The sequence below is a fragment of the Monocercomonoides exilis genome, assembly GCF_001643675.1.
Source record: "Monocercomonoides exilis strain PA203 chromosome Unknown scaffold50-658552, whole genome shotgun sequence".
NCBI classification, from domain to species: domain Eukaryota; phylum Preaxostyla; order Oxymonadida; family Polymastigidae; genus Monocercomonoides; species Monocercomonoides exilis.
This window is the reverse complement of record NW_027150595.1, coordinates 105,570-129,377: the sequence shown is the minus strand read 5'-3', so window position 1 is coordinate 129,377 and position 23,808 is coordinate 105,570. Positions and strand designations below refer to the sequence as shown.

The 23,808-nt window shown below is 35.5% G+C and overlaps 3 protein-coding genes across 3 annotated transcripts; all 3 read left to right on the top strand.

Annotated features, from left to right (window-relative positions):
• Positions 1-4,357: 4,357 nt before the first annotated feature.
• Positions 4,358-4,966, top strand: MONOS_10278 (uncharacterized protein; the record flags this gene model as incomplete). Its single annotated transcript, XM_067862719.1, has 1 exon — positions 4,358-4,966. The coding sequence occupies one exon, from the start codon at positions 4,358-4,360 to the stop codon at positions 4,964-4,966; it is 609 nt and encodes a 202-aa protein (XP_067720883.1).
• Positions 4,967-13,493: 8,527 nt separating this feature from the next.
• MONOS_10279 (uncharacterized protein) lies at positions 13,494-15,420 on the top strand. Its single transcript, XM_067862720.1, has 4 exons — positions 13,494-13,570; positions 13,714-13,741; positions 13,814-14,307; positions 14,366-15,420. The coding sequence occupies exons 1-4, from the start codon at positions 13,568-13,570 to the stop codon at positions 15,128-15,130; spliced, it is 1,290 nt and encodes a 429-aa protein (XP_067720882.1). The 5' UTR covers positions 13,494-13,567; the 3' UTR covers positions 15,131-15,420.
• Positions 15,421-15,741: 321 nt separating this feature from the next.
• MONOS_10280fu10281fu10282 (uncharacterized protein) lies at positions 15,742-23,652 on the top strand (the record flags this gene model as incomplete). The annotated part of the gene is made up of 1 exon (XM_067862722.1): positions 15,742-23,652. One exon carries the CDS (start codon positions 15,742-15,744, stop codon positions 23,650-23,652), a length of 7,911 nt encoding a protein of 2,636 aa, XP_067720881.1.
• Positions 23,653-23,808: the final 156 nt, after the last annotated feature.

The following is a 23,808-nucleotide window of genomic DNA, read 5'->3' as shown; positions in this document are numbered from 1 at the left end:
AAGCAAGCATCATTCATCAAAAAGTTGGATGATTTGTCGAGCAAAAACTGTGAATTTGTTTCATTGGAATTGATCAAGGCAACAGACAAAGGAAACAGTGCGTTATCTTCGTAGAAAAGAATGAATTTTTCAATATTCCAATTTTTATAAGTTTATAGGCATCCAAGAGATTTAACAAAAATGATGACGAAAATATCATTAGAAATTTACAAAAATGTGTTATGGATATCTTTCATACCTGTTTTGCCGGACGGGAATCAAAAAAAGGATGGACATCGTTATTTCTTGTGCCCCAATTCAAAAAAAGGAATTGCGTGCGGTTTTTCAGGAAGAAGAGGCAATTACTCAATTGAGAATCACAAGTGTTATTTATTGTCGAATCAAAGTGTGGAATTTTATATGAAACCAAAATCAAATGAAGTCGAAAAATCAAATCAAAAAAAGGAGAATATGAAAAGTCAATTAAATCCTTTTAAGCAAATGCAACCTTTGTTCATTCGATTTATCAGCCAGTGTAATGTTTCATTTCTTTCAGCTTCATCAACAGAGTTCAATGAGTTCATTTCTGGTCTTGTCAAAGTTTCTCAGCAAAATCCAACAATTCCTTCAATACTAATATTCCCTTAAATAACACCAAGAAAGGTTTCAACTTTATTGTCTCAAGAAAAGAAAATGAATGAAATCTTAGTGTCAAAATATGTTTCAAACACAGCAGTTGCTGTTGTGATGGATGGAGGTGTTGTTGCTGGGCAAAAATTTACTGTAGTAAATATTGTCCCTTTGTTAATGAATGCAAAACCATTATTCTGGAAATTGTATCCATCATGTTACACAAAAAGCGATTTTGAAAAACTATCATTGTCTGTGATGTGTGAAATGAGAAATCTGAATTCTGAAGTTCGTTGCTTTTGCAGTGATGGTCTTAAGCCTCAGAAACTTGCACTTGAACAAATAAATACGGTGGAGTCTACAGACATTTGAGAAAAAAAACATAATTCATTCTGTCCAATTTTTGTCTATTGCATGAACCATTTGTGAAATCGAATTCTTTCAAGAATCATCAACGGAAACGATTTTTTATCGAATATTTTACAGCAAATAATTGAGTTTTCCAAAAAAACTCATTTTTCAAAATACAAAAATGTTTTTTTGAGTAAGTGTCCCACATTTGTTTCTACAAGATGGTCATGCATTTATCAGATGTGCAAATATTTCAGGATGAAAAAAGAAATAGCAATAAAAGAAGAACTTCTGACAGAATGTTTTATTTTGGAAGTGTTGAAATTTGAGATATTGCTTTTTCCCCTATATGTGTTGCATTTGTTTTTAGAAAAAGATTCATCAAAATTGAGATACGTTTTTCCAGAATTATTGAAAACTTGTGGAAGATATTGCACAATTTCTCAAAACCGTTATTTTATTATCCCATCTTGGTCTAAATGCACTACAGATTTGTACATAGATTTTTACAACACTTTTTTGACTTGTCAAAGAGGAGATATAATTGCTCTTGCTTTTTCGTTAACTCCATTTGGTTTGAATCAATTTTGGAACGAACAATTCACAAGCTTCTTCAATACGGAAATTGGAAATTTACTTCATCGCTCATTAAACAAAGCACGTTCACGCACAGATTATTCCTTTTCTGTTAACGAAGAATCAGATTTGACAAATTCATTCTGTGAATCAAATTCATGTTCATCATTTTGTGCAAGAAATTCAAAAAGAACATCTTTTCCAATCAATGAAGATGATTTCTCATGCAATGCTTCCTCATCTTCCTCGACAACAGCAAACAGTGCAATGAAATTGTTAGGTCAAACAATTGACGAAATAAGTGTTGAGGAAAAAGCATCCTGTTTTATTTCTGATAATTTAGATGAAAGTTCATGTTCATTCAAAAGCATTCATTCACCGCTTTCATTAATGTCTTTTGAAAAAGCGATCTTTGCAGCAACGAAGCCTGCACAATCAAGTTTTGTCTGTCACGATGTTTCAACAGAATGCCCGAGTGACGCAATAGCAAGAACAGATAGTAGTATTTCGAATTTTCCGAAATACAGTGACATTTCATCGTTTCTTTCATTATTGGATGTTCTGGAATCAGTAGAGATTGAAAATACAGAAAAGTATAATGAAGAAAAGCAATCAAAATAGGAAACAATTTTTGAGGATATCTTTGGATTAACTGAGGCAGAATTAGAGGCTGAAGATGATGAATTTTCGTATAATTCATCTCATGAAAGCAAGAGGGAAGACAAAAGCACTGACGCGTTTTCTTTGCGTTCGCATTTGTCAGGGAGAAATGATGCTTCAAATACATTGACGCAAATGGATGAAGAAGAAACAAATGAAAACAGCAATATTGAAGATGAGGATGAAGCTGATGTGATAATAGTGGGATCAAACGGAAAAATTACTCAAAAAGCAACTGACAACGCTTCAAAAAACAACGAAATTTTGAAAACCAAAAATTCCAATTTAACATCTTGGGATTTAAGATTGATTCAAGCTTTCGATAAATACGTTGATCAATCATTGGAGGACTTCAAGGAAGATATAAAGGTTAATTGTAAAGACTGTACGGAGAGTTCCTTTTTCCGATTGAATGTTGCAACATGGATCGAAATCCTCATTCGTTTTTTTCTATAATAGGTTCAAAAGGGTTATTCTTTACAATATTTGCCAACATAAGCATGTCCCTTATTTCATGTCCATGCAGCGAAGCATCGTGCGAACGTGTTATTTCCCGAATTCGAAGAATTACAGGTGACAGAAGACATTCCCTTCAGTTGGAGACACTGAATTCACTTTTATTAATTAACCAAAGATAAATGCGTCTGTCACATTAATTTTCAATTAAACATCATTTAAATATCTTTATTTCATCCTTTTGTTTTTTCAATAATGAAATGTCGTTTCAAAGAAAATTACAAAAGGATTGTTCACTATCAATGCCTCGATACTGAAATGAAACCCTGAAGCTGTTTTCTTGCCGAGAATGAATAAGTTTCTCATCCATGGCTTTTTTCAATGAGGTTCAATATCAATTCTTAGGAAAACTCTGTGAGATACTCATTTCTTATTCTCAGCCAATGCATATAAAAAGAAAATGCAACAAGAGTTGAAATAGTTTGCAACATATTAACTCACAAGAATCAAACATTTGTTATTTTTCATTTTTATCTTTAGAAATCATAAAATTGCTGCGTTCTTTGCTTCCTTGTGGATTTCATCTTCATGGATCGAAGTTAAATATTCAGAAAATTGATCGTTTTTCAAGTTTAATTTCCAAGGTTTTCTTTTTAATAATCATATTTCATTTGATCAGCATCTTTCTTTTTGAGCTTTATAACAACATTATATATTTTCTTTTATAAAGCCAATTGAAACAAATGAACAACGATTTCCAATTCTCTTTCTTTAATTAACTTCCTATTCCCCAATATTTCAACTAATCTTCTTTTCTCACTCAGTCCAATCCTTGTTTTTATTCTCAGCTTTCGTTTTCACATCATATTTTTTCTGTTGCTTCTTTTTTTGTTGAGAACAGTTCTTTTTTTCCAAATCATTCAAAAAAGAACAAGCTTCACTTCTATTAGAAAAACTTTTACTCATAAAGGTTCATGAAACAGCAAACCAATTCAAATGAGTTGTCTTTCATTTTTCAGAATATTTCATTTTGGAAAATCTTGCTTTTTCGAAACCACTGGAAAGTTAATCTGTTAAATGATGAATGTGAAAAGATAGAAAATAATATGGTGTGGTAGTTTATTATGATGAAAAAGACGAATTAGAAAAAAGAAAGAAAGAAAGAGAAAATGAGAAAGAAGATTATGAAGAGGAAGAGGAGGATGAAGGGAAGGAAGAAGGAGAAGATGATGAATAAGAAGGAGAAGAAGGAGAAGGATAAGTCGATTGCACATTCAAATGTGATGGAGAAGCAGAAGAAGTACTTGAAACTTGAGGAAGAGAGGGATACGACAAAGACGTTGGAGAAGAAGCAGAAAAAGAGGAAAAAGAAGAAGAGATAGAAGTGATTGGAGCTGGAAGTTTTGCAGATACAGAGAAAGAAGAAGAAGAATAAGGTTTAGAAGAAGAGGGAAAAGAAATGAAAATAGATAGAGATATGAAAGCAGAAGATGAAATGGATATGACTGATGAAGGGAGAGCAAGCATTGTTGCAATTGGAAGAAGAGGATTTGAATGTTTTCCTTTTTCAGAAGAATAAAAACTATTAAAAGAAAGAAGACACTAATGAAACGCAGTCTGAAAATTTTGATCAACTTTTTTTGTGCCATGAATAGAGTGTCTGAATCATCCGTATCAGTTTCTGAAGGGGAAATATTAACAAAAGATGAAGATTTTAATTTTTTCTCAGCTTCTCCCTTATTCATCATCATCTTTTTCTTCTTCTTCTCCTCCTCCTTCTTCCTCTTCCTCTTCTTCCTCTTCTACCTCTTCTTCCTCTTCTTCCTCTTCTTCCTCTTCTTCCTCTTCTTCCTCTTCTTCCTCTTCTTCCTCTTCATCCTCTTCTTTTTCTTCCTCTTCCTCATTCCCTTCTTCTTCCTCTTCTTCTTCCTCTTCCTCATTCTCTTCTTCTTATTCTTTTCCCTCTTCTTTCTCCTCCTCCTCTTCTTCTTCATCTGAACATACACGCATCTCTTCTCGTTCTTCTTTGTCGTCCTGCAATTCGCATTCATCGTGTCATTCTGGCTCTTCTTTTAAGCAGGTTTCATCGGGCAAAGCAAATGGATTGAATAAAAAAGACAGCTTATCAAATTCTTCATTGGAAGATGAGAAAGAAAAGAAGAAAGAGAAGGAGGAAAAGAAAGAAGTGAGAAAAGAGGAGGAGGAGGAAGAGGAAGAAGAAAAAGAATTGGATTATGTGGGTGATATTGCGGATGTGACACGAGATGATGTGAAAAGGCTGAATGCAGCTCTAGTGATGTTGATTGAAGAGTAAGAGAAGTCAGATAAAAAAGATGGAAATCATGTGGAATTAGCAGTCGAAAATTCGATTCATACTCTTTCTTCTTCTTATCCTTCTTATCCTTCTCCTTCTTCTTATTCTTATTCTTCTTCTTATCCTTCTCCCTCGTCTTCTTCTCCAACGACGAATCCTCCTCTTTTATCTTCTCAGTACTCATCTCCCTCATCATCATCATCTTCTTCTTCTTCTTCTTTAACATCATCTTTAAGTTCTCTTTCTTTATCTCTTCCGCCTCTTTCTCCTTCTCCTCTTCCTCTTCTTCTTCCTTCAACTTCTTCTTCTTCTCCCCATCCCTTTGTCCGCAACCATCTTTTTGTGGAGAATGCCTCAAACATTTCCAAAGTCGACTTGATTCCCTTTCGCACTCATTTAGTTTCTGAGCCAATTTCTGCAAAAGGCTCAGCGTCGCCTGCATTTTCTTCCTCTTTTCAGGCAAATGATAAGATTCAGGCTTTTCTTTCACCTCAGCCGCATTCGAATTCGCTTTGCTCTTCTTCCTCTTCTTCTTTTTCCTCTGAAACTCCTCTTCTTTCGATTCTTTCTGTTCTCCATCCTTCCAGTTTCATGGAACATGACTCTTCTTCTGCTGCTCCTGTGCTACTTCCTCCAAAGACATCTCCTTCTCTTCTTTCGATCCACACAACATTCCTCCTCATTCTGTGTATCCATCTATATCATATGATGATGGCACTGTTAATTCTTCTTCTTCTTCTTCGCTCTCTTCTTCGCCTTGCTCTTATGTGGACCACTTACCATCGCCATAGCTTATGCTGAAGCTGAGGATGAATCAGAGACTATTTTTCCTCACAATCTTGTTGAACAGGCAAGCAAAAAAGGACATCCTTTACATTTCCCTTTTAACTTCAAACTGAAATCACTTCAGGAACAGCTTACGATTCTTGCATCTCTTGAAGAAGAAGAATATTACAGCTGAGTGGATGAAATTCAAAAGGAGAAAAGAGGAGTTGGAAGAGCAGGAAAAGACGATAGGAAAGATGATTTCGATGAAGAAGACGATGAAGATGACGACGAAGAAGATGAAGGGGAAGAAGAAGAAGAAGCAAGCAGTGAACACCATGGCGACGAACAATCATCCAGTTCGTTTTCAAACAAGTTTGGGAATGAGACAGTGCAACAATGATGGGATTCCTTCGCGCAAAAGCCTATCAGAACAAGCAGATTTTATGCAGATGATGTGATAAATGAACTTTCTCCTTCGTCTTCGATGGCGTCTGGTGATATCAGCTTCATGATGGACGGAGGTGCTGCAAGTGGCGTGGGGCGGAGGGGTTTGCTTAAGTGGACAGAATTGGTGAATCAAATCGAGGAGAAAAACAACACAATGATCATTCAGCCTGGATTCATTGATGTGAGTTTGAGTATTACAAAGGAGCAAAAAAGCAATGAAAATGAAATCATGGAAAAAGATGAAGTAGAAAGTCTTCTAATATATCTTTTATGTTATTTCTTTCAATTAAAATGCAGCCTTTAAAAAAATGTCTAACTTTATTAATAATTTGTTTTTGAAAAATGATTGATAAATCCTTCTCAAAATAAAAAAATAAATAGACCTATGATATGAAATGCAATTCATTCACTATCACTTCGTAAAAGCTTATATTTTCGAGTGTTCGGTTAATAATAAACAGTCAAGCAGAATGATAAGCAAGTTGTGTCAGATTCTGATGTTCCCTGTGATATTTTTTAATTTCTGTTATCTCATTCAAATTCAGTTTTTGTTCAATTTTTTTATTAAAAAAATTAAGAGAGATAAAATCAACAAGTCAAAAAGGAAATAGAAATATTCATTCAGTTTCATCATTAATGCAACTCAAACACAATAAAGCAATTTCCGCTTCCTTTTGAGTTTGTGTAAATTCAGCAAAGTGAAGCATTCACAAAGATCAATCAAAATTCTTTCGTTCTTTTCTTCTTTTTTCTCTTCTTCTTCAATGATCATTTCCTGAAATCGATGACCAAAAAAAAATGACCAAATGCAAATCCATAAAGGCATTTCAGCGCTTTCCAATATCCAATATGCTTCAACAGCAAGATTGCATTTCCCCACGATAACGTCTTTTCTTCAATCATTTGGTGAATTTTATTGAACAGTTCCTTTGTGAAAATTGATTTGAATTCTTTGCCATTCATTTCATAGATCATTTCATTCATCTCTTCGATTATCTACCTTTGTTCTTCCTCATCGCATTCTTCAAGTCCATTAAACAATGCTTCAAATAAAAGAAAGAAAGAAATGCAATTACCAATAATTCAAATTTAATAATAAATTCAAACCATTGCATTTCTCAATTGTGTCACTTTTTGAATTGCAAAATGAAAACTGTTGAAAAAAAAACAACACAATGAAAAATCTTTTATATCGTTTTCGAATGTGTTCTAATAGCAAACATAGCAAGAATCAAAGCTTGCTTGGTTAATGAATAATCAATTGTGATACCATTCTTCTTTGTTCATGTATTACAAACAGTGCATCCAAAAGAAATAATAGTTTTGATTTTCATTTTTGTAATAATGGATTTCTCGATCAAAAGTTATCTCTAATAAAAAAATAATCTATGTTCATTTTAGTAATTATTCCATATTATTTAAGTGCTTTTTATTTAGTATTAATTTTACAATCAACTTATTAATTTTTTTTTTTTTTTTTTTTTTTTTTTTTTTTTTTTTTTTTTTTTTTTTTTTTTTTTTTTAAAGTGACCGACAGCTACAAAAATTCGCTTGTCGTGTCGCACAGGTCTAAATGTTTTATTTAAGAGTGAATGAAATTTAATTCTGTTCATTAGAGTTTTGTGATTTGTTGATGAGTTTAATGAATTTTTTTCAAAATATGAAATAAAAACAATTGAAAACAAATTAAAATCAACAAACAAATATTAATAAAGTTATATAAAACTTTAATTTTATGTGATTTCAAATAAAATTTTTCTTTTCAGAGCAACCCTTAATGAAATTTGTTTTTGATCAAACATCGGAATTTTTTATGATATCAAAAATAATCACACAATTTCACAATTTCGATCACTTTTTTGAAGCTTTCTTCAAAGATCTGGGCTGTTGAGGGATTTTTTTTGAAAATCATTCACAAGTCCACTTTCTGAAAAAGCAGAAAAAATGTTAATCGAGAAAGAAACTTGCAGAATAGCATTCGCTGCAACCCGCAAAAGTTGTTCCCAGATGTCGTGTGTTGAACCCGACCTAACCTGTTGAATTTGAAGCTTCCAGAGAGAGAAAATTGACAAATCCAATGACTGCAACAAGTGTGTTGTATTTAGTGGAAAAACCAAAAGCAAAATATACTCATTAGCAAGACGAGTCAATGCATTATCCGATAGGTGGATTCTGCAGCCATCAAGAATCAACACTGCCTGTGCGTGTTTATCTGGCAAAATCATTCTTTTAATGTTGACATGAGGAATGAAAACTTTCTCGATCCAGTTTTCAAACCACTCCTTTGTGAAATAAGACGAATTTCCGACTTCTACGCAACCATGAATTCCTATTTGATAGCCTAGAGACCGAAGGGATCTTGTGTTTAATAGTTTTTGCACCTAAAAACAAGGAGGGACAAAACGTCTTTCAAGCGAAATACAATGAAGAAATGATAACCTTTTTTCTCCTCTGTCAACAAACATTTATCAATTTCACAAACTTTATTTGTTCCGACTATTAAATTCACCTTTCTTGTATCTTCATGGGCATGATAACCTGATTCATCAGCACAAAAAATAATTGAAGAATATTTTCCACACACATATAGTAATAAATGATTTTCCAATTCAACAATGCTTTGTTCCGATGTTTTCATTCTTTTTTCGTTTCTCACGCTTGAAGGAACGATCATCAATTCCTCGCTATGCCTTCATAATATGAAGAATGAAAATTGAAAGAAGGCGTTTCATGACAAACTTTCACAACAACGGCTCTTAGCGTTTTCGGTGTGATTTGCTTTCTTTTATCTCTCAAATTTTTCAGTATTTCCATGACTCGTTTTTCTTGCTTTAGAGTCATCAACGTGTTCTTTTTCTCAATCACATTTTTTCTTATATAGCCAGTTCGAATCTGGCAGACAAGGCTCGGTGTGCAGTTGAAGGCCTTTGCAATTCGAACGCTTGAAGGTATTTAAACTTCTCTATTTTGCAAGCGTTGAAGAAGGAACGAATTAATGAAGCTTTTGTTTTTGAAGTGTTTCGAGACAAGATGGATGAAATGAACTGTTAATCAAATTTTGGAATGAATCCTGACAAAACTGTTTCAAATAAAGATCCATTTATAGTTGATAAAACAAAAGGCATTTCAAATAAAAAGATTGACAAAAATTTGTTTAACAGAAACAACCATAATCAATAAAGAATTATTGTTGACAACATTTACAGTTAACATGAATGGTGAGTGCCTTTACCATATTGTTTGGTTTTCCACCAAGTCAACCACTTGATCGAGCAAACGTTGCAACCTCACCATTCAGGAAACAAACACAACCAACTATGCCACCTCCACAACAAACGATTCCCCTGCAGTAGACTTGTCAAGCAGGAATACTCCCAACGAGTGTTCAAGAACTTGATGACAGTTATACATGAGAGAGGATAAAAACAGACCCTGAGAAAAACAGAGAGGAACCAGAGACGCAAGGAACATGCGATCGAATTGAGAAACGAAAATTCAAAAATTTGCCCAATTAATAATACTTTTTTAATAAAGAGGTGTTGCAGAAAACGGTTTTTTTCCGTGAACATAAAGGTTAAACTTCACTTGATATGGGGCAAAATATTGAGCTTCAGGCATTTTCATTTAAAAAATATGCACTTTTCGTTTGCATTTTGAGATAAAAAATTTCTATAAAAATGAGTCCATTTTTTGACATTCGTGAAATGTTGGAAAACTTAATGTTTTGATTTCTACGATGCCTGTTTACGGATAAGAAAATCAAAATTATTTTGAAATCTGGTAAAGTTTAGTAATGTTATAAGAAAAACAATTTTTTCTTGCTTTGTGCATAAAAAGCTTGAAAGTCCGTATTTTCCCCCATATGAAAGAAAATAATTAAGCCTCTGCGACAGACCGACATTTTTAAAGCCTCTCGACAAGTCGACCGACAAAATTGTTATCTTATTTTTGATCAGTTTTTTTAAAATGAAAAAGAAAACGAAATTGAATAAAAATATTTTTCATTATTATTTATACATAAATATTTTTTCATAATGAATATTTTTTTTCGAAAAAAATTTTTTCCAGGAAAAAGATGAAGAATAACATTTATATGGGTTATCGACAGATCTTTGTCGAGATCAGTCGAAGACAAAGATCAGTCGAGTTATTAAAAAAGTCAAAATGATGATTTTTTCTTCATTAATTGTCAGTCTTTCCAATTTCATGTGGAAAGAGAACTTGGATATTTTGTCGAAACTTATTGTTTTTTTGAAGTTTGTGTTTATTTCTTTTTGTAATTTCAGAAAACAGAAATATTCTTGTTTTTATTCTTTTGTTTTCCAAAACAAAACTTCATATATCGACTAACAATAAGAATGAGTTGTTGGAATAAATATATATAATTTCATTTGTCTTGATCCGTTTTTATTTTCTTAAACAAATTAAAAAACTTTTGGAGAATCGAATCATTTGATGGACAAGAAAATATGTCGTGGATGATTCCATGATTTAATGAGAGCTTTCTTAATTGTTCGTAAAAAAAATATCATAAAGTTTAAATTGATAAATAAATATGAGAAATAATTCTTTAACAAAAACCTTTCTTATTTGTGAAAGGTGAGAAAAAGAACTGAATTCGATAATAATACTTTATTTTGGAAAACGAAAATAAGTTGATGATAGAATTGGATATTCCAAAATATGTGATGGCAATTGTTGGGAGAACATTTGAGAGTATGTAAGATTAACAGGAAACGATGACAGTGATGCAGAAGCTGATGGAGCTGTGAGCAGAGCGGGAGCGCATTGTGAAGAAGTTAATTGTGGAAGTGATGATACAGCGGGACGGGACGATGAGCATCACGTTATTAGGGATTGGCTGTTTGGGAGGAGATAGAAGAGAATAGAAGGGGGCGTGGGTGGGAGCGGGAGTTTAGCATCAGATGGAGCATTGCAGAATTTGAACTCGGACAGGAAGAGAGAGAGGATGGACGAGTTTGTTGCGATAGGGGCGGTTGTTCCGCAGTAAAGTGTGCCGTCAATAGCTCTGCGGGATGGGACGAATGCGATTTTGCAAACGTGTAACTGAAACGGATTTTCAAAACGTGCTACAACTTGTATTATGTGTTAGAGGAAAAGTGGGAGTCGCTGGGGATGTGTGTGGTTGATCTTTCGGTGGGTCCGCTGGCAGCGTCTTCGGCGTTCCGGTGGATGTTGTATCTCCTACAGGTGGGCATCGAGATAGCATCTGGAACCTTCCTCTTTAAGTGTAACATCGGCACTGCTGCTTTGCATCATGGCGAATACCCTCTTCAGACTTTAATGATTTTGCTGCTGTTGGCTTCAGATCTCTTCGAATTCAGGTCTCAACTCAGCACATTTTCTCAAACAGATGTGTTGAAAACCTGCTTCAATAAATGCTCTCATCTAAAACATATGTTTGGTCTGAAAAAACTCAGCTCTCCGGCTTCGGCTATCTCAAATAACTATTATGCTCGATTATTTGCAAATAAAGAGTTATACAAAAGTGTAAAGTCACTCAGAGACAATACACCTACCGATAACGAAAAAAGAGATATAGCAAAGACTTCAAAATTTATTTGAGCCGTTGAACTCAAATCACTTTGTCCAATAATTGAAAAAGGAAAAACACCACATTTCACGATTTTTGCATCAGTGACTGTTCTTATGATAATCTCAACATCTTTTTCAAATTTAAGAATAAGTTGAGTGCTGTAATGACTCATGGTGTTGAATGGATAGATTTTATTGATTCCACACGCACGTGTGTCTTTGGCATTTTGTTGTGTTTGCACTGAGGAAACAAATCTGACTTTTCCACTATATTCTGAGCCATTCACTCTTATCAACTATTGAAACCGGAACTGCACCAACTCCATTTAAAATATTCCTTGTTAAATAGAAACTCGAATCGACGTTGAATGTTGATGAGCTGCAAAGAAGTTCATCATGTCCTTCTTTCATTCATGTGCTATCATTGAAAAATAAGAAAAATAACTAAGTTCCGTTGTTCTTAGCAGTTAATTGTTGACCAACTGCTCCTCCTGAAAGAATTGAATAGAATGTGCAAAATTGGAAGTTTGAAATGACAACTTGATCAGTGCAACTCCAATATTCAATTGCTCCTCTCGCACATCTCCTGTTCCATTTGATTGACGGTGATCAAAAATGAACAAAATACATACTCTTTTTGTTTTTCTGTTTTCGTTAAATAGAGTTCAATTGTATCTCCATCGTTGTCCGATGAGTAGTTTTGAAAGATGCAATCATCAACCATCGATTCAGCACACATAATCTCAACCATCATTCCTCCACCTCCATAATCCGTACGAACGTTTGCTGAACTGCGAATAATTGAAGAATGAAGCACAACGCATTTAACGATATTCAAAGCATCTACTCCTCTCACCCTTGTCGAAGAAGAATGACATCTTGAAAAAGAACAATACTCAAATTTCTGAATGGCTTTGTCATTGTCGCGTACATAAAGAGCACCTCCTTGGGGTTTATATTTTCAAACAAATCGCTGAATTCAAACAATAAGCTAAATTTGGTGATCATTTGCTCCATTTATAACGTTATTCAATTCTCTAAACCTGATGAAAAGACAAAAACATGAATAGTGCAACCTTGTCCAAAATGCATTCAGTTTGAAATATGATGAAAACAAAGAACAAATAAACTTGTTAATCAATATTCAAATCATAGAGGTGAATTGAACTTTAAGTGTCTTTCCCTTGATAAAGCATGATTATCAAAACAAATCAAAACACGTAAAGGAAATGAATTTTAAAATTGATCAACAGGAATAATATTTTTTGTATTTCAATAAATTTTCATTTAATACAAAAATTTTTAAAATAATCTTGCTATTTAAATTTGTTGAGCTTGATATTAAACATGATAACGGAATAAATTAAAATCAAACACAGAAAACCATTTTAATCGAAAAATAGAAAATTTAAATGCGAAATTATTATTCGACAGATGACTGCCGGCTCGACCGACAAATCACATACAAAAATTTTGTGTCGCAGAGGCTTAAAAATAATTTTGGAAGAAATTGTGAAATATTTTTATTTAAGAAAAATTCATTCATTTCCATTCAAAATGAAAATCGTTATATTTCCTTGGACAACGAATCTCAACAATTCATTAGATGGAATTTCAGAATAATTACATTTCCACCATTTCCAACTGCCATCATTGGAAATAATTCTTCTAATTCTGTATAAAATGTTCATAAATTGAACTCTCGTTTTGCCAACTGTTTATCCAGTACAATTTTAAACCATTGATCAAAATATCCATAACAACAAACAGAAAAAACAAAGCGTTCTTTTTCTTTGAAATTACAAGTCGAAAAAGTTATCAAAAGATAGAATGGTTTGAATGCATATATTTCTTTCATCTTTTGTGAGGTTTAATTTTTCATCCGTTTTCTTCAACCAATCATATGAACTTTTATTGTGAATATCAAAATGGTGTTGTTTTCTTGTTCTATTTTTTTAAAAAAAATCTGTATATAGGAGACGGACAACACAAAAAAGTTCAACAGTGTGCAATTGCTGTTGCATGTGAATTCTTTTTGATTGGATTTCTGTTTTTTTTCTATATTTTTTTATGAAGAATTGTTTTATGAACTGGAGCATTGCAGGAAAGATAAACAGAGAAAGAAAATTGGAGAAATGAATGAAATAATTGATGAAATGAACGAAGAAGAACATAAATTTGTTTTCAAGACAGAACTGTATAACAAAATGAACAAAATGATTGAGAAAAAGAAAATGTCGATGGAAAATGCCACTTGGATGCTGAAGCATATTGGATATTGCAAGGTGCTGAAAGATATCTGGAATACATGCTTTGAATATTCAGAATCGAACAGCATATTTGAGGAGATGATTTTTTACGAAAATAAGAAAAAAGAAGGAAAGAACGAAAAGCTTCTAATTGATCTTTGCGAATGCTATCTTTTGCTGAACAGGCATGCTTCTTCGGAGTTGATACCAATTAGTGTGCCCTATCTTCTGAAAGCTGCTTCTGTCAAAGATGAAAGCGAGGAGACTCAGAAAGAAGTAGAAATGGCTTTATTGGCTTTGAGTTGTGTTGACCAATTTTATGTATGAACGATGTTATTTCCTTTTTGATATTGTTATTATTTTTATTATCTATTACCAGGATTTGAGGCAAGAACTGTATTTGAATGATACCAAAGAAATCATCAAATATCATCAGGAACACAGAAATTTCACAAAACTTGCCTATCAGCGTGCTTGGGAATTTTTAATAAACAGATTGAGATATGACAGAAGCTTTGAAGATATGATTGTGAATGAGCTGCATTTTGTCGGAGAAGCAACAAGAGAATTGGAAGAGCTGGCAATAAATGATGATTGGAACAGAAAAAAAGGAGAGGAAGGAGGAATAAAAACAAAAAAAGAGCTAATTTTATTGAGATGGCTGCACACAATCGTGGCTTATTTTTGCTATTGTCATTTGAGGAATGAAGAAAATGTAGTGCTAATCGATAGGATTTCCTATGTATTTCGAGCAGCGAATGATAATCACAGAGGAATTGGCCTCTGGTACAGTTATCCTTTGATAAATGCGGTGGAAAATAGAGCTGTGAAAGTTGATGCCTTGCTGAAAGGCAGAGCAATAGATGCTGTTCTGGAGAGGATGCAGCGACCAAAATTGGATGACGAAATAACAGTTGAATGCTTACAATTCTTAAAGAATGTTTCAAATCGATTGGAAGAAGAGGAGAAAGATGAAAAGGAAGAAGAGGAAAGAAAGGCGACGAAAAGGAAGGTGTTTGAAAAGATGGAAGAAGAAGGATACGAAGATACCATCACCAGCTTTCATGAAACTTTAAAGATTTTCAACAGACGATATTATCATGGACTTTCGTTGAAATTTTCTGATTATCTTGTGAATGTTTGAAAAAATGAGATGCATTGATTTTTATCACCATTTTTTCCCGTCCATCATTTCGCAAAATGGAAAACTATCCTTTGAAGAACTTTTCGTCCGTTTTATTTTAAACAGAGGATTCTGCAAAAGGGAATGATTTGATACAAATAATTTTCTGAAAAGATCAAATACTAATTTCAAATGAATAAAGAATTTTTGAAATTTCAAAAGACTTTTTATCAGTAACCTTTTATTTCGAGATGAAAAGACTCATTTTCATTTTCTTCCAGAAAAAACAATAAATAGTGAAAACAATAAAATATTATTTTTTTATTCAAAGAACGGATTGATGAACTTCAAAAGTTGTTTTTGATAATTTCTTCTTTTTGTTTAATATTTCAATTTAAAAATGAGAGAAGAGCAAACAAATTAAAATTCTCAAAAGATATATTTTTTCAGTCGAATTATAGCATATTAATACAACAAAAGAACGCCAAAACATGCTATCTAAATGAACTTCGATCTGACCCTTATCTCGCTTGTTGTTTTTGGAAATTTTATAAAAAGGAATAACTCAATTAATACAAAATTTCGCGAGATATCAGTACAATTTTTTAATATTATAATATTATGCGCATAGAATGGGGCTTTTGATTTTTGAGGCAATATCGTATATTTTGAGAGTAACTCAAAAATTAATTCTTGCTTCAATATGCATTTCTATCCCCCCAATGTATTTCATCGCTTGGACACTTTGGACCATTTTAAGAATGATATTTTCATTCGCTTTTTGTGCAACCGATAAAATGTTTGGATGCATTCAACTCGCTTTTCAATTTTTGCAGCGTTCTTTTGCTTGGGCACATGGAAATCAAACGATTGACGAACTTTGGGAAAAGGAAAAAGAATTACAGGAAGCGGATGCTATTGGAATTTTGGACAGATTTTTCGAAGATTCGATTCAAAAGAGAGGATTAAAATACACAAGAAATTTCACGCGAAATGGCACAAATGAAGATCACAATGATGATGACTGTTCTTATGACAGTGACTCAACATTTAGCAGCAGCGATTTTTCTTTGGATGCCAAGGAATTCGATCATTATTTTCTTGGTTATAATGATTCAATGCTTCAAGAAAAAATATCTCCGAATTTGTCTCAGATGAAAGGTAAAATGAAAGGCCGTTTGCAAAGGGGGAGTGAGAAAGGCAGGCGCAACATTAAAAACGCATCAACTGCTGTAAAGACGTTTGAGGAGCGCGAAGAAGATTCTCCTTATGAAGCGACAAGACGATGGATTCGGAAATGTTCCAATTCAACATGTTTCTCACCTGTTGTCTTTGTCTTCAAGCTCATGTTTCGTGTTTCCGTCGACTTGTTTGTCCAGCTGTTTTTGGTTGCGCCCATATGGATCGTGGGGAAAGGAGCGCGTCTGATGGTTAAGACTGTGGAAAGCATACTTCCTGCTTTTTCCTTCGCCTCCCGGGCAGTGTTTCATTCGGTGCAATGTGTTGTCTTTGGTGGAGTGCCCTTCGATCTGTGGGAGCTGGCGTGTCTGCCGCACACGCTGTTTGTGTTTGCAGTGAATGCCTGGCGCGACTGGGGCTGGTACTCACGCTGGCTGCTGCTCAGATGGTACTCCCTGTTCAGACTGGAAGGAGCATTGGCAGAGGGGAGGAGAGGAGGGGCAGCAGTGAGGAAGGAGCGAGGATGGGAATGTGATGGTGGTTGCTTGGCGTTGCAATGTTCTTCTCCGTCATCTTCATCATCATCATCATCTTCTTCTTCTTCTTCTTCTTCTTCTACAACTTCTAATTCAATTTCTTCTTTATCTTCATTTCATCAGCATAACTCCATCTGTTCTGATGAGAGTGAAGGCCCAGTGTTTATTCTGGAGCGATCGATGCTTCTCTTCCAGCAACACACAAACACAAATGAATATTTTGTATCCAAATACAACAAGAAGGAGAAAGAGAAGAAGAATAAGAAGAAGAACGAGAAGAAGAATAAGCAAAGACAGAAAGAATTCGAAAGAGAAAGAGAGATGTCCAATCAAATTAGTCAAATCAAAGAAGCCAAAAAGCGGAAGCTTGTTCAATCGTACTTGGCAATCAAGAGTCAAACACAGATGGACAATGGCGACAGGCTGGTGAAGAAGAATGATGCAGTGGAAGATTTGATGGAGGTGCTGGGGCTGAAGAGGCAAAGAGCACTGCTTCTGCAGCAGAAGATGACAATTCCGCCGAAGAGGGGGAGTTTGGGGAGAGGAGAATACCATTCGTTTCCTTTGACGAGGGCAGTGGATTGGGGGAAGTTGCATAATTGTGAGGGGGTGGTGGAGGGGAAGATGGAGGAGAGAGAGGAGGAGGAGGAAGAGGGAAGAGAGGAAGAAGAGGATAAGATTGAAAGTGAAGGAGAAGGAGAAGAGGAAGGAGAGAGAAGAAGAAGAAATAGAGGTTCTTTAACAAAACACAAATGTTCCAGAAATTCACATCATCATCATCATCATCATCATTCATCTCATATTCTTCCACTTCATTCAAAACAAACCATTTCATCTGCTCGTTCCACACATCACAAGAGAGAATATTCATCATCATCATCTTCTTCTTCTTCTTCCTCTTCTCTTGATTCTTCTTCTGATTCTTGTTATTCTCCTTCTTCTTCACTTTCTTCACTTTCTTCTTTTTCTTTTTCTTCTTCTCGTTCATCTTCTCCATCTTTATCTGATTCTTCTTCTAATTCACTTCATTCTTCCTCTTCTTCTTCTTCTTCTTCTTCTTTTCCTATTTCTTCTTCTGAATCTTCATTCTCTTCTCCTTCTTCTTCTCTTTCCTCTTCTTCTTCTTCCATTTATTCCTCTTCAGATTTATCTTCTTCCTTTTCTTCTTCTTCCTCTCCTTTCTCTTCATATTCATCATCATTGTCCTCTTCTTGTTTATCATCATCATCTTCTTCTTCTTCATTAGCACCATTTCACCAATCAAATCATTGTTATCCTTCTTCTTCTTCTTCTTCTTCTTCTTCTTCTTCTTCTTCTTCTTCTTCTTCTTCTTCTTCTTCTTCTTCTTCTTCTTCTTCCTCTTCCTCTTCCTCTTCCTCTTCTTCTTCTTCCAATCAATTCCCTCGTTCTTCTTCAGCTTGTTCTCTTTCATCTACAAGTGATTCAGGTTTGTCTTCAACAGAAGAGAGTGAGGAAGAAAATAAATATGATTATTATAATGAGAAGGAAGAAGAGGAAGAAGAAGAAGAAGATAGAGAAGAAGAATTTAATAATAATAATAACAGATATACAGAAATGAGAGAGAGAGAAGGAGAAAAAGGAGGAAGAAAAGAAAAAAGAAGAGAAGAAGGAGAAAGAGAAGGAAGAGGAGAAAGAGGAGAAAGAGGAGAAAGAGGAGAAAGAGGAGAAAGAGAAAGAGAAAGAGGAGAAAGAAGAGGAAGAGGAGGAAGAATAACAGCAAGTGGAATGTTTATGGCGGAAGAAGAAGACGACGAAGATGATGTTTTTAGGCAGAATTTTGAGTGTTTGAAGAGAATGAAGGAGAAGAAGGAGGAGGAGAGAAGAGAAGAGAGAGAGAAGAGAGAGAAGAGAAGGATGATAGAGGAGATGAAGAGAACAGAGGAGAGGAAGGAGAGGAAGGAGAGAGAGAAAGAGAAAGAGAAAAAGGAGAAAGAAGAGGAGAAAGAGAAAGAGAAAGAAAAAGAGAAGGAGAAAGATAATGTTTCATTGGTAACTTCTTCTTCTTCTTCTTCTCTAAAGCCATCTTTGATGAATGAAGAGAAAGAAAATGAAGAAGAAATACAGAAAGAAATGAAACAAGAAGAAGAAGGAGGAGAAGAAGAAAATCTGAATGAATTGAATGAAAGAAGAGAAAGAAGAGAGAAAAGAAGAAGAATTAGAAGAAGAATTAGAAGAAGAAGAAGCGAAGAAAACACAGAAATGAAGACGAAGAGGCGGATGAAGAAGAAAATACAAGAGAGAAAGAGAAGAAGAAGGAGAAGGAGAAGGAGAAGAGAAAGAGAGAAGAAAAGGGAAGATATGAAATGGAAAGCGGATATTTGGAATTCTGCTTTGTTGTCTTCTTTGAATGGGATGGTGTGTTTTGATAGGCATTGCTTGTTTCATAGGAAGATGGCATTGGAGGTGATGAAGGAGGAGGAAGAAGAAGAAGAGAAGGAAGAGAGAAAAGAAGAAGGAGAAGAAGAAAAAGGAGGAGGAGGAATAAGAAGAAACAAAAAGAAAGAGAACAATGCAAAACAAAAGAAAACAAATGAAAATAACATTCAAAATAACATGAAGAAGAAAGAAGAAAGAGTCAAATTTCTTTCTTCAGATGTGGTTGAAATTCATCCATCTCTTCATCCTCTTCATTCGATTGTGAGATGGCTGAGGATAAAGCTGTTTAGCGAAGATGAAGAAGAAGGAAGAGGAAGAAGAAAGAGAGGAAGAAGAGGAGAAAGAGAAGGAGAAAGAGGAAGAGGAGGAGGAGGAGGAAGAATAAAGAAAGGGCAGACGATGATGATGAAGAGGAAGAGGAAAGAAGAGAAAGAAAGAGAAGCACAGGAGATGTGGTATGACGTGTTTGATGAGCATGTGAGGAAGATGGCAGAGATGAGTGAAAGAGAAGGGGAAGAAGGGGAAGAAGGGGAAGAAGAGGAGAAAAAGAATATGAATATGAATAAAAATTGCAATAAATACGTTAATTCTTCTTCTTCCTCTTCTTCTTCTTCTTCTTCTTCTTCTGTTCTTCTTCGTCCAATCATCTATCCAGAAGATGTTTTGTTCCGTGATCCATCAACAGGAGAGAAGCTGTGGCATGTTGAAGGAAGCAAAGGAAGAAGAGGAAGAGGAAGAGGAAGTGAAGAAGAAACAGAAGAAGAATCAGACGATGAAGAATTCTATGCATATGAGACGCATTATGAATATGCGATGGCGAAAGAAGGAGGAGGAGGAAGAGGAAGAAGAGGAGGAGGAGGAGAAAATACAGTGTGTGGGAGGAGAGGGAGAGGGAAGATGGGGCTGTGGGAAGAGGAATGGATAGAAGGATGTGCGATTGGGGTGAAGGGAGGGAGAATAAGAAGGATTGATGAAAGAGAGGAAGAAGAAGGAGAGGAAGGGGAAGGGGAGAGAAGAAGAAGAAGAAAAAGGAAGGGGAGAAGAGGAGGAAGAGGAGGAGGAGGTGAAAATTCTAGTTATAATAATAACGATGATAATAAAAAGATTTCTTCTTCTTCTTCTTCTTCTTCTTCTTCTTCTTCTTCTTCTTCTTCTTCTTCTTCTTCTTCTTCTTCTTCTTCTTCTTCTTCTTCTTCTTCTTCTTCTTCTTCTTCTTCTTCAAAGAATGCATTCGCATTGCCTTTATCCTTCTATCATTCATCAGAATTGATCAGAATGATCGATGACAAATATCATCATAAGCATCATCATAAACATCTTCACCATCATCATCATAGGCATTATAGATATGATTTTGATAATGATTATGATTATTCAAGTGAAGAAGAAAGAGAAAGAGAAGAAGAAAGAAAAGGAGAAGAAAGAGGAGAAGAAAGAGAAGAAAAGGAAGAAGAAGAAGAAGAAAGTATTATTCGGAATCCATTGCTTCATAATCCGTTGGATGCTCTTCAAATATCAAAGAGAAATGTTAATTCAACCAGAAAATATGGAAATGATGGAAGAGAGAGAAGAAGAGAAGAGAGAGAGAAGAAAGAGAAGAGGAAGAGAGAGAAAGAAAAGAAAAGAAAAGAAGAGGGAGAAGAAAAGAAAGAAGTTGATAAAAAAGCAAAAGAAACAGATAAACATAAATCATCATCTTCTTCTTCTTCTTCTTCCTCTTCTTCTTCTTCTTCTTCTTCACTTCCAAAATTCATCCATCTTCTTCACCATCTCCCCATCTCCTTCTTCTCCTTCTTCTCCTCTCTCTTCCACCTCCTTCTTCTCCCTCTCCTCTATCTTTCATCCACATTCTCTTGTTTCTTCTCCTTCCACACGAATTCCAATGCTGTTCCAAAGGAACTGATAAACAAGCTGAGCAAAACGGAGGCATTTAGCAGAGAAGTGAATGAAGCGAGCTGGTTGGGAGAAGGTCTGAGGAGGAGGAGGAGGAGGAGAATGGAGGTGATGAAGATGATAGAGAAGGAGATGATGGAGAAGGAGAAGGAGAAGGAGAGGAAGGAGAAAGGGAAAGGGAAGGAAGAGAAAGAGAAAGAGAAAGAGAAAGAGAAAGAGAAAGAGAAAGAGAAAGAGAAAGAGAAGATGATGATGGCAAAAACAGATTATGGTTTGGAAGTGAAAGAGGAAGAAAGAGAGAAGGAAAGAGAAATAAAATCATATTCTTCTTCTTCTTCTTCTTCATTCACTTCTTTCTCTCTTTCCAATCATCCACCTTTCCAATATCTTTCTCCATTAATTCCTTCACCATCATCTTCTTCTTCTTCTTTATCCTCTTCTTCCTCTTCTTCTCCTTCTTCTCCTTCTTCTTTTTCTTCTTCTCTTCTCTCTCTTCGTTCGTCTCTTCCTTTGAATCCTGTCTATCGCCACACTCCTTCCACAATCAATGGCATTCCTCCTTATTCTTCCTCCTTCTCTCCTTCTTCTTCTTTGTTTTCTTCTCTTCATACTTCTTCTTCTTCCTCATCTTCTTCTTCTTCTTCTTCTCGTTCTTCTCGTTCTCCTTCTTCATTTTTCCCTTTCTCTTCCTCTCAAAATTCTTCTCTTTCTTCTTCTTCTTTCTCCTCCTCCTTCCTCTCCCCCGAGACTCAATCTCTTCTATTTGCTCTGAAAGGTCATTGTTTTTTCTATCGCTCTTCCAAAAATGCAATTCCAATTGATGTAACTCACATTGTGCATGCCTTTTGCATTCACCTGGCGAAGACACTGAACGTGTGGGTGATTGACTCAGGGTATGAGAAGAGGAAGAGGAAGGAGGAAGAAGAAGAGGAGGAGGAAGAAAGGGAAGAGGAAGAAGAAGGAAGAAGGGGAAGAAGAAGGGGAATTTTAAAAAGAGCAAAGGGATTTTTGAAGAGTATTTTGAGGAAGGTTCATTCAAATTCTTCTTCTTCTTCTTCTTCTTCAAAAGCCAAAGATTCTAACTCCTTCTCTATCAACAACAACAATAATAAGATTTCCTCCTCTTCCTCCTCTTCTTCTTCTTCCTCATCTTCTTCTCCTTCTCCTTCTCTTCTCACCCACCATCTCCGCCAATGGCTCTCCCAGACTCTTCTTCTGATGCAGCAGCGCTATCCAAACCTCTCTTCTTCCTTCCTCTGGCTCCAAAACGCGTTTATTTCCTTCATCAAGCCATTCATTTCGTCTCCAGTGATTGGAGAGAGGTATAAAGCGAGGCTGTTTGGGAAGGGAAGGATTGTGGTGGATGTGAGAACGCTGTGGGGCGACTCAGTGGCTGTTGAATCGCCTTTTGGCATTGCATTTAACACTGCGAGGACAATTCCTGTCAGAGCGGTGGGGAACAGTCAGGGGGAGAGAGGAGAAAGAGAAGGAAGAGGAGAAAAGGGGGAGAAATCGGAGAAATCGGAGATATCGGAGATATCGGAGAAATTGGAACAAAAAGGACAAACAGGGAAAGAAAATGGAAGTGGTGTGAATGAAGGGAATAATAATAATTCTAATTCATCTTCATCCTCTTCCTCTTCCTCTTCCTCTTCCTATTCTTCTTCTTCCACCTCTTCTTTCTCAAACTCTCCATTCTCTTCCCATCAGCAGCAGCATCAACAGCCCCAGAAGAAGAGATTGAGTGTTCCATACATTCGCCAACCACTCGCTACAATTCGTCCTGCTTATCAAATGAATCATTTAACATCTTCTTCTTCTTCTCCCTCTTCTCCCTCCTCTCCCTCTCCTCTCCTCCTCCTCCGCTCCCTCTCCTCCTCCCTCCTCTCCCTCTCCCTTGCTCCTCCTTCCTTCCCACTCGATGTGCTTGTCCATCTTCTCCTCCAGTCAGGCCCTCCTCCTCCTTCCTCCCGCACAGCCACTTCAAGCTACCTCTCCCTCCTCACCCAGTTCATCACCACCACCCGTTTTTTCCCTCCGCTCGTCTATTCCTTCACTGGGCTGGCGAATCCTGCGTCTTCGATTGTTCTCTTTGCCTGCTATCAGTTTGTGCTGTATGTGACTCATTCGCCTTCTTCTCATGCCATTCCTGAGCTGTTTGACTTGAGTGTGCCCGCACAGACATTTAGACCGGTGATGAAGCCTGTGGGTGAAGGAAGAGAAGGAAGAGAAGGAAGAGAAAGAGGAGGAGGAGAAAGAGGAGGAGAGGAGAATATGAGAGATAATTATCATGGTTGTAATAATAATAAGTCATCTTCAAATAATACTTCAAAAGTAACAGGAAATAAACAGCAGAGGAAGATGAACGGAGCGAAGGCATTTTTGGATTCTTCTCTGTTTGCACAGATGGGAAGCCATTTTCATAGACAAGGGATGGCAAATATGAAGATTGGAGGATTGGATGCAGAACAGAAGAAGGAGAAAGAGAAAGAGAAGCAGCAAATAAATAGTACGAAGAAGAAGAGGAATAAGAAATGAAAGGTAAAAATAAAAAAATGAAAAGAAAAAAGCAAATTTAGACATCAATTGAAAACAAAAGAATAACACAAAAAATAAAAAATATATACAAAAGATCAACATTTTTTAGAAATTGCAAAAGTCAACCATCAAATATGTACTCTTTAATTAAATAAT